An 8,884-nucleotide genomic window follows, 5' to 3' on the forward strand; every position below is an offset into this window, starting at 1 on the left:
TATCGATAAGACTAATAAAGTAGACACGCGTTTGACTCTCAAAGTAGCATACGTTTACAGTTCAATATATAGGCAAACGCTTGTGACTAGTAAAATCTTTCATAGTAGGAAAGTAATTAACAGTTTTAAGGATGTAAGCAAAACTATTATTGAATGTCAACGGGTTTGAAAAAATATTTATTATATAAATATATTTATTTTCATATGTGGGTCTCTTCGTTATTTATTTACAGAAATGATAAAAAAGTTATATTATTCTAGTTAAGGTAATACGTTCGATTAATGTTGTGTTATCGAACAAAGAAATATAATATAACAGAGAAACAACCCGTCTCGATATCAACTATTTAATAAGTATAGGGATGCATATTATTTTAGATTCCATTATTTTTCAGCCATAACTTCGCAGCATGTCGTTACAGACAACACCGGTTAGGAAAAATAAGTACTCTGTTGGAATGTTTGGTTGCGGCCGAATCGCAGGTAATGTTGCTTTTTACGAAGAACACTCTCTGTAACATGCGGGAAAAAATAACCTGCGTATTTTGAAGGGCTTTCATTTTATATAAGTGTTACCACAGCTTTCAATATTAGGTCATTATATTTAGATTTATACATGTATATACAATTGTATGCTTTATTGTTTTGTATCGTGTTCAGCATTTTTTGGTAAGTAATGGTATGTTTCCGCATATAATATTTGTTTGCATCATGCTATAATGTCGAATGATTTATACTTTTGACAAGTAAAAGTGTTACACGTACGAGTGTCATATGCGTAGACCTGTACAAATCCTTGCTCATTACTTCGTCCACTAATTGTACCCTTCCAAAATGTCCCTTTAACAAACATACAAAGCAACATAATCCTTGCTTACCACTTTGTCCACTTATGTTAACCTACACTAAGGTGTCCACCTGACAAACATACTACGCAATAGAAGGCTGGATCTGAAGTGGATCGTAGAAAACGACGAGAAACGAATCCAACAAGTGAAAGAAGATTTCCATATTGGATCGGAAATACCGTTCTATAAGTCATCCGAACGAGATCGACTGTTAGCGGACGAAAGGTGGGCAATCTTATCAATTTATTATACAGACGCAGAAATAACGGTCTTTATATAAGTGTCTTTTGTTTAATGCTATGTTTACATGCAATACTTACACTATATCGGTTGCATACATGATATATGGTAAATAAAGATACATACTATCAATTGTAGTATGATTTTACTGAGCAAACTAAGTGACTGCGATCAAAATGAAAATGTTAATTTCAGGTTTACGCATTGCATTTCGCAGAAAAAGTTGTTCTAAAACCTTGTCCAAAAGTACCGGTAGCTCTTTAACCTTGATCATAAGTAACTTTAAATCCTTGTTTAAAAATAACACAAAATCCATTTTCAAAAGAAGCTCTCAATTATCGTTCTTCCTTCCACCTCTTTGTCAGCATCTCCACCGGAACTAATACCACTAACCTCTTTTAACTTCTTAAAGCACCAGCACCACTGCCAGTACCAACCTTCAACGCTGTCTGAATGCAAATCGGGACATGCGCGTTTCTTAAGTTTTTTGTACCAACATCACTTCGTCTCTATCATTCAGTTGTATACATTTAATTTACTTATTCCTTTGTATGTGCCCGTTAGTCTGGATGCGGTTGTGGTCGTATCGCCCACCAGCACACACACGGAATACATCGTGCAAAGTCTGAAATACGGTATGACCTAAGGGACGGTTTAGAATATATACATATTGTATACGAAACACCCACATTGAGCAGTTGGAATTATGGTTGGTCATATAATATTTTAGAGTGCTAAAACGATGCGAATAGTGTGAACTCTAAAGTATGGAAGGGCGTAAGTGATATATTTGAATTATTGTATACGGAGAACACTGTGCCAACTATGGGAGAGAATAAGACTAGTTGTGTTTAAGAACATGAACAAGGTCGGTTGTGTACAAACCACACATAGTGTACGCATTGTCGTCTATGGTGCTTAGGGAATGTTAAGAATGTGTATAATGCATACGAAACATGGAATTGTGTCTCGCTTTAGTAAAACGGTACTTAATGCATGTGCGTTAAGGTTCGTCCCATATACGCATGTGCAGTCCGCACAAAATAATCAGGGATGACATTTTTTCCGCCTTTATAGTATTTTTCATGTAAAGAAAGTCTCTTCTTCGCGAATGTCACGTTTAGGCTTTAAGTGTATTCGTTTATTAGTCTGTGCTGACTGCACAGGCTTATCTTGGACGACACTTTCCGCACATGCATTTAAATCGTTTTTCAATAGCGAGTCACATATAAAAATATGTGTTCACATCTGCTTTGATAGGAAAATGTGCGTTCACCTCTGCTTTGATAGAAAAATGTGTGTTCAACTCTTCATTGGCATGAATATCGTAAGGATGATGTATGAATATAATTGTATCGAAAGGAAATGATGTGTTCACCGAGAAACCAGCCGGAGAGTCTGCTGCAGACATAAAGCTTTGCTACGAAACTGCAGAGAAAACGGGACGTATTCTCCTGACGGGGTTTCAAAGGTGCGTTGATTGCTCCCACGCGCACGCGTGGTATACAAGGCCATACCTCGTGACTCTTAACGACACTGTTAACATAAAAAATCTCAGAAACATTCTAAATACATAAAATGTTGTAAATTGGTACTGGATTTGTAAAACATGTCTACCGATGCAGTGTTGAATTTGAGAACATAAAACAATTTCGTCACTATTATATATATTTTTCTTTTTGAAGGGACATTTTTAGACGTAACTGCTATGCATGATAACAATACCATTGTATTAACTGAACACGAAATCTTTAATATTCTTTCGAGTTATATAGTAATGCATCGTTAAATATATATATATATATATAACAAAGTCTCTATTAGCCTTGTTGTATTTAAACAAAAACGCTGTATTTACTTTTTGCCGAAGCTTTCGACGTCACGGTCTTCATCAGCGGCCATTTTTTATTTTCAGATGTTTTATTATCTAAATAATACAACATCTGAAAATAAAAAATTGCCGCTGATGAAGACAGTGACGTCGAAAGCTTCGGCAAAAAGTAACTACAGCGTTTTTGTTTATAAATAAAAAGATATATATAAAAAAAAAATATATATATATATATATATATATATATATATATATATATATATTATAGTTTCATAGCCCCAGAACTCGCAATATCATTTTATCAATAGACATTGTGTGTAAGATGGCATTCATAGGAAGCCTTGTCATAAAACATCGCAATAACGTTCTCTCAATACTCTCATTTCCAATCTGCAGGCGTTACGATGAGTCATTCCGAGACGTGAAGACTGCGATTGACAGCGGGCGACTGGGCAAGATACAGGCGATCAAAACAACCACGAGAGACTCGCCAAAACCGTCGTACACTTTCCTGAAATCTGCAGGTTAAACAAGAACAAGTACATGTTTAAACAAATCGAAACTCCAGTTGCGTCGGCAGATCATTATTATCAACGCTTCGTTTATTTATCTTAAACAAGTTACCAATAGTTCCACACATTCACACACTTGCATCGGGACGACGAAAAGTATGTCAATAAAGTTTTTAAGAATTCCAGATGCAATGATCTTCAACTTGAGGTATACATTTGACCATGGCCAAATTGACTTGCATTTTGTGTGCGACACACTGTCTTTAAATGCTATGCAAAATAGGGATTTGGTCACAGATAAGCAACATGATAATTTCAAGGAATGTCCCCAAACTCAAACATGGTACACATTATATTTAACAACCTATATAACACTCATGAACAAAAAAGCTATGAAATCTTAGTTTATATATTTATTTGTTCTTTTGATGGGTGATTATCTTTAGGCGAATAAAAGTGTGTATCATTTATTTTGTGTACCCTTATATCATTGTTCAGGGCCCGTAGACTTAAGTCCAAGAAAGTTATTTAAATTGGAATATTAAAAAACGCTTAAATATTGAGTCAAACGCGGCACAAATTGCCTCTATCTACACAATTCTTCACGAAGAACACTTTGTAAATGACGTGATCACCAGTGGAAGAATGTATATCTTTAAACACTGGACGTGTTTTTCTTGGTACTGAGTTTATTTTTCTTTCTTTTTTATTTTAAGTTTTAGAATCGGTTGGTGAATACAGGCAAAAACGACCCTTTGTACCTCATTGATCCATATCCTACTGTCTTTCACCTCTCTGTTCACTCTGAAATAAGCAGACGATTTATGCCATCTTACGAAGGAGTCCGGAGATAGCCGATGTATCACGATTGCTCATTGCAGACAGCACCGGATGCAACATCCTGGCGGACCTCTGCGTTCACGACATCGACATGATCGTGTGGCTCACCAAGGCACAGCGGCCCGAGTCCATCTACATCAACTGCCACGTGCACGACCCGGCGTTGCAGGAATGCAGGTCTGAACAAGGACACGACTGAAGATTGTCTTTATTATTGACCAATTCTTGAAAACAAAAGAAAAGCTTCGTTGCGGAAGAACAGCATTACAAATGATTCATTACTTAAAGACAATAATTTCTAACGGTCTTAATAAAATGATTAATGATTTATAAGACCATAGTTTAGGCTAAATATTTTTTTGATGACTGCATTTGATTACTATCATTTGCAAATGAACAAACTCGTCTTTACGGGAAAATAAGATGAATTAAGATTCATTACTTAAAATAATGATTCCTAACGTTATGAATTATAAACTGCTTAAAGGGATCTTTTCACGCTTTGGTAAATTGACAAAATTGAAAAAAGTTGTTTCAGATTCGCACATTTTCGTTTTAGTTATGATATTTGTGAGGAAACAGTAATACTGAACATTTACCATGGTCTAATATAGCCATTATATGCATATTTTGACGATTTTAAAACCTAAAAATTATAAAGCGTTGCAACGCGAAACGATTGAATAATTTGGAGAGTTCTGTTTTTGTCGTTAAATTTTGTGAAACTACGAAGATTGCTTATATAAGGTATAAAATACGTCATGCATATGTACTCGGCGGTATAGCTCAATAGGCTAAAGCGTTTTTACTTCAGGACTCTGGCAGGACTCCAGGGGTCACTGGTTCGAAACCTGCTCCGGGCAATGTTCTTTTCCTTTTTTTAATTTTATTCTTGATTTTTTACTGGAGCTTTTACGATCCAATGTTTACATTTATCAATATAAAGCATTTAATGAATAAGTTAAAAAATGCCAAAATCTGTGAAAAGGCCCCTTTAATGCTATATATGACATTAATATATTGGTTAGGCTTCATATGCATCTGTTTATATTGATTTATTTAAATCTCGTTACTACTCGAATACTGAATCTCTCAATACACGAATGTTTGAATTTACATGCACTCTTTCGTGAGAGATGTCGTCGGATTATAACAATATTATGTTTTTTACTGTTTTCCGTCATTTATAAATTGTTCTGATAAATATGATACTATAACCTAAATTGAATCGCAAACCAATGGTAGTCTGCAAACATATTATATTGTATAGAAGCAAATTGTTATGGATCATGTTTATGTTAAAATAGGTACTTATTACAGTTGCAAGTGTTATTTATAACAAATGACATGATACACAAGCCTTTGGCGGAATCTGTTCACATCTAACTCCTATCAAATAAGCCCATATTTCCGTGTCCAAACGTTTATCAATGATTTCAAGTGTTTCTCAGGATGATCGTCCCAACTACGCTGCACTAAAATTTTAAGCGAAGATGTTTCTATGAATATGTTTTGTGACAGTTATTTATTTCGATCGAGTTTTATCAACTGGAAACATATTGCTGTCTGAGATGTGTGGTTTTTCTGCAAATAGGGAGCCTGATGCGTTGGCTGGTCTCATAAAATACCCGGACGGCACTTTGGTAACCATGGATGCCTTCAGAGAAAGCGTGTATGGCTACGACATTCGTCTGGAGGTAATTATGTTTCTAGTTTACGAGAAGTTGTACATTTAGCGTTTATAAAAAGCCCACATATATAAATGGAAACTTGTTGATAGGAATCTTATAGTTAATCGAAATTCGTTGATTGTCTAGTGGGAATCGGCATTCATTTGTTCAGTCACGAACTACGGACAGATCTTTTATACATCAATTTAAGCCTAGTTGTGGGAAAACGGGGCTTAATGCATGTCCGTAAATGGTCGTCCCAGATTAGCCTGTGTAGTCCGCACAAGCTTATCTGCGACGAATCTTTCCGCTCATGCATTAAGCCCCGTTTTCCCAGAGTGCGGCTCATTTGAAAATGCATCGCAACAATCACTACTACAGTTCAAAACCGACAACAAACAGCTTGCGATGAATCATCCAGAAATAATGTAGAAGGGCTATTAAATCCTAACTTCGGATTCAAGTAGTAGTTTGACACTTCGTACGGCGTTATCGTTTAAATAAACTAAGCTCGCCGTTTAAATGTTCTTACGTTACCCCTTATATGACTGAAAACTGTTTAATAACGACGAAAAACCCAAATCAAGCTAACACCATCTTTACTTAATCGGTCGGCTTTATATCATACTTGAACAGACGCTGACATGGTATGAAATATAATAGGGTCATATCAATTTACGTCCACTGCAGGCATTCGGCACCCAGGGTATGGCCCTAGCGGAGAACCCACGGGAGAGTTCCACTGTAATAGACGGGGCCTTTGGTGGTACCAGCCGTCGGCTTTACAACTCCTTCCCGCAGAGGTTTGAGGCGCCATTTGCTGCTGAGCTCGCGCACTTCATTGATTGCATGGACGGTAAATGTGTAATTGATTACACTAGTATTGGTATAAAAGCTTATTCTAATGCATTTTTATATTTACTCCTCCAAATGTCTCGCACAATACTTTCTTTGAGTGTAGAGATTATTAAAAAGGTTATGTTTCTTTACTATTGATAGCAGGTGTATAACCAGTGATGTCAACTTTTTTTTGCTGTTATCTTTGAGGTGCCTTGGTTAACCCATTTATGCCTAGTGGACTCTCCCATCCTTCTAAATGGGATCAATTTATTTCCAAAATTAGGAATGTAGAATATTTCTTACACAAATTCCTTTAAGCAAACAGCGTAGACCCAGATGAGACGCCGCATCATGCCACGGCTTTTTTCTAGACGCTAGGCATAAATGGGTTAAAGCGGTATACCAGCATTATGTCTCAATTTTAAACTGAACCATGAACGAGAAAGTTGAATATATTATACTTATTAGATATATTCACGGTACTGTAAGGCAAATGATTGTTTCTTCAATGAAATCCATAATTACCAAGTTATTAATTGTACTACGCCGATACGAACATGCATACTGTATTTTTGTATTGTGCGTATTTTTCCCCCAAAAGAAACAGTATACACATTTTGATTAGAAGCATGAGTTTTCATCTCTATAAACAAAACATATTTGTACTTCTTAAAAACTTTAATTTCGTTTATCTTATGTGTCCCGTTTGCTCTGTAATTGTATTCTAGTTTGCAATTGATCAGCGTAATAAGAATATATTATGAATAGACTATGGACTGTGTCGCGTATCGCACCCGACTCCCAACTTCAATGGTCAGTATCACATTTATAGGTCAAACTTTTAATTCGGCCATACAACAGTTTGTCCGGACTGTAGCTTCTTATTCCGTAATGCAATATGAATATGATTTAACATTATGTGTATGCTTCATGTCACGTGCAACAACCGTCCCCGAGCTCAAATGTCAGGTCCAAAATGTGACGCTATCACCCGTCATGCAAGCATCAAATAACTTACCGCATATGTTCTCCATGCTTATAGCTCCGAAGGCAAAGCCAAACTTAGAGATCAAAGGTCAAATTTGACCATTATACATCATACAATGGCATCACTTCAACTTTGCGCACTGAGAAAACAGGGTTTAAAGCATGTTCGAAAAGTATCGTTCCAGATGTTTATACTGTGCAGTCCAAACAGGCCAATTAGGGACGACACTGTCCGCTTTAATGGTATTTTTCTTTTGAAAGCAGCTTTTATTTTAGCGAATCAAATTAATTCGGAAAGTGTCGTCTCTAATTAGACTGCGTGAACTGCACAGGCTCATCTGGTACAACACTTAACGCAAATGCATTTAGCCCGATATCCTACGAGCGAGGCTTAATCTATTTCAGGAAAAGCGACTCCTCTGATAACGAAGGAGGAGAGTCTTTGTGTGGCGGAAATAATCGAGAAAGGCATCCTGTCCTACAAGGAGAAACGGGTAGTCATGTTCTGAACCCACTTCGACTGCTTCTATCCAAGTCGTTAGGGACATCGACCACGACTTGTGTACTTCCGCTATTCACTTAATTTGCTAGGGGCATCGCACATTGTTTTGTACCTAGTATATGACTTGTACATGAAAATCAATGTTCTCTGTTTATATGCGGACGGCATGGATACGAGACAAAAAGATGAATCAAAATATACGTCGAAGCTACTTTAGTTGTGGATAATTAATTATTTGACATATTTACGAAACATTTACATACAGAGTGATAGTATTTAAGACGTATGTCGACAACTTCTTTTGGAAGCCTATAAAAAATCTTACGTGCACACAATGACTTCCTCAAGAGACGTGGGCACTTTCTTATAAAGATGTGTATTACAAATCAAGATGGCATTTCGTTGATAGTGATCCAGTGAAGTCAAAAGGTTCTCCTATACACTTATTTGGGTTCACACGGTTGGAACGAACTGGATAGAATCATTAAAGACATGCCAGAGTTAATTTGGCTGGTTTCGAATGTTGTAATATTTCACATAGTTATTAAACTCTAAATTATCTGTATCCCACGTTTGTGTTGTTTTTTTACAACAGGGCTTATAAAAGGAAACAA

At 36.3% G+C, this 8,884-nt stretch overlaps 1 protein-coding gene across 2 annotated transcripts; it reads left to right on the forward strand.

Moving 5' to 3' along the window:
* The first annotated feature begins 5 nt into the window (after positions 1–5).
* LOC127836439 (myo-inositol 2-dehydrogenase-like) lies at positions 6–8,780 on the forward strand. 2 transcript variants are annotated; one of them, XM_052363077.1, is made up of 10 exons: positions 6–133; positions 396–483; positions 911–1,073; positions 1,653–1,723; positions 2,451–2,559; positions 3,316–3,443; positions 4,313–4,448; positions 5,866–5,968; positions 6,632–6,797; positions 8,174–8,778. In XM_052363077.1, the coding sequence occupies exons 2-10, from the start codon at positions 411–413 to the stop codon at positions 8,275–8,277; spliced, it is 1,053 nt and encodes a 350-aa protein (XP_052219037.1). In that variant the 5' UTR covers positions 6–133; positions 396–410; the 3' UTR covers positions 8,278–8,778. The 2 variants fall into 2 exon arrangements, with proteins under 2 accessions (XP_052219037.1, XP_052219038.1); XM_052363078.1 differs by having other exon boundaries at positions 19–163; positions 8,174–8,780.
* Positions 8,781–8,884: the final 104 nt, after the last annotated feature.

This window comes from Dreissena polymorpha, chromosome 6 (genome assembly GCF_020536995.1).
Source record: "Dreissena polymorpha isolate Duluth1 chromosome 6, UMN_Dpol_1.0, whole genome shotgun sequence".
Classification (NCBI taxonomy): domain Eukaryota; kingdom Metazoa; phylum Mollusca; class Bivalvia; order Myida; family Dreissenidae; genus Dreissena; species Dreissena polymorpha.

What these genes read in the sequence shown, in the direction of transcription:
- LOC127836439 (XM_052363077.1), top strand. Translation starts at nt 411, where the DNA reads ATGTCGTTACAGACAACACCGGTTAGGAAAAATAAGTACTCTGTTGGA. An exon ending in CGACTGTTAGCGGACGAAAG is followed by an intron (nt 1,074 to 1,652) that starts GTGGGCAATCTT and finishes TGTGCCCGTTAG; the next exon opens with TCTGGATGCGGTTGTGGTCG. An exon ending in GCTACGACATTCGTCTGGAG is followed by an intron (nt 5,969 to 6,631) that starts GTAATTATGTTT and finishes CGTCCACTGCAG; the next exon opens with GCATTCGGCACCCAGGGTAT.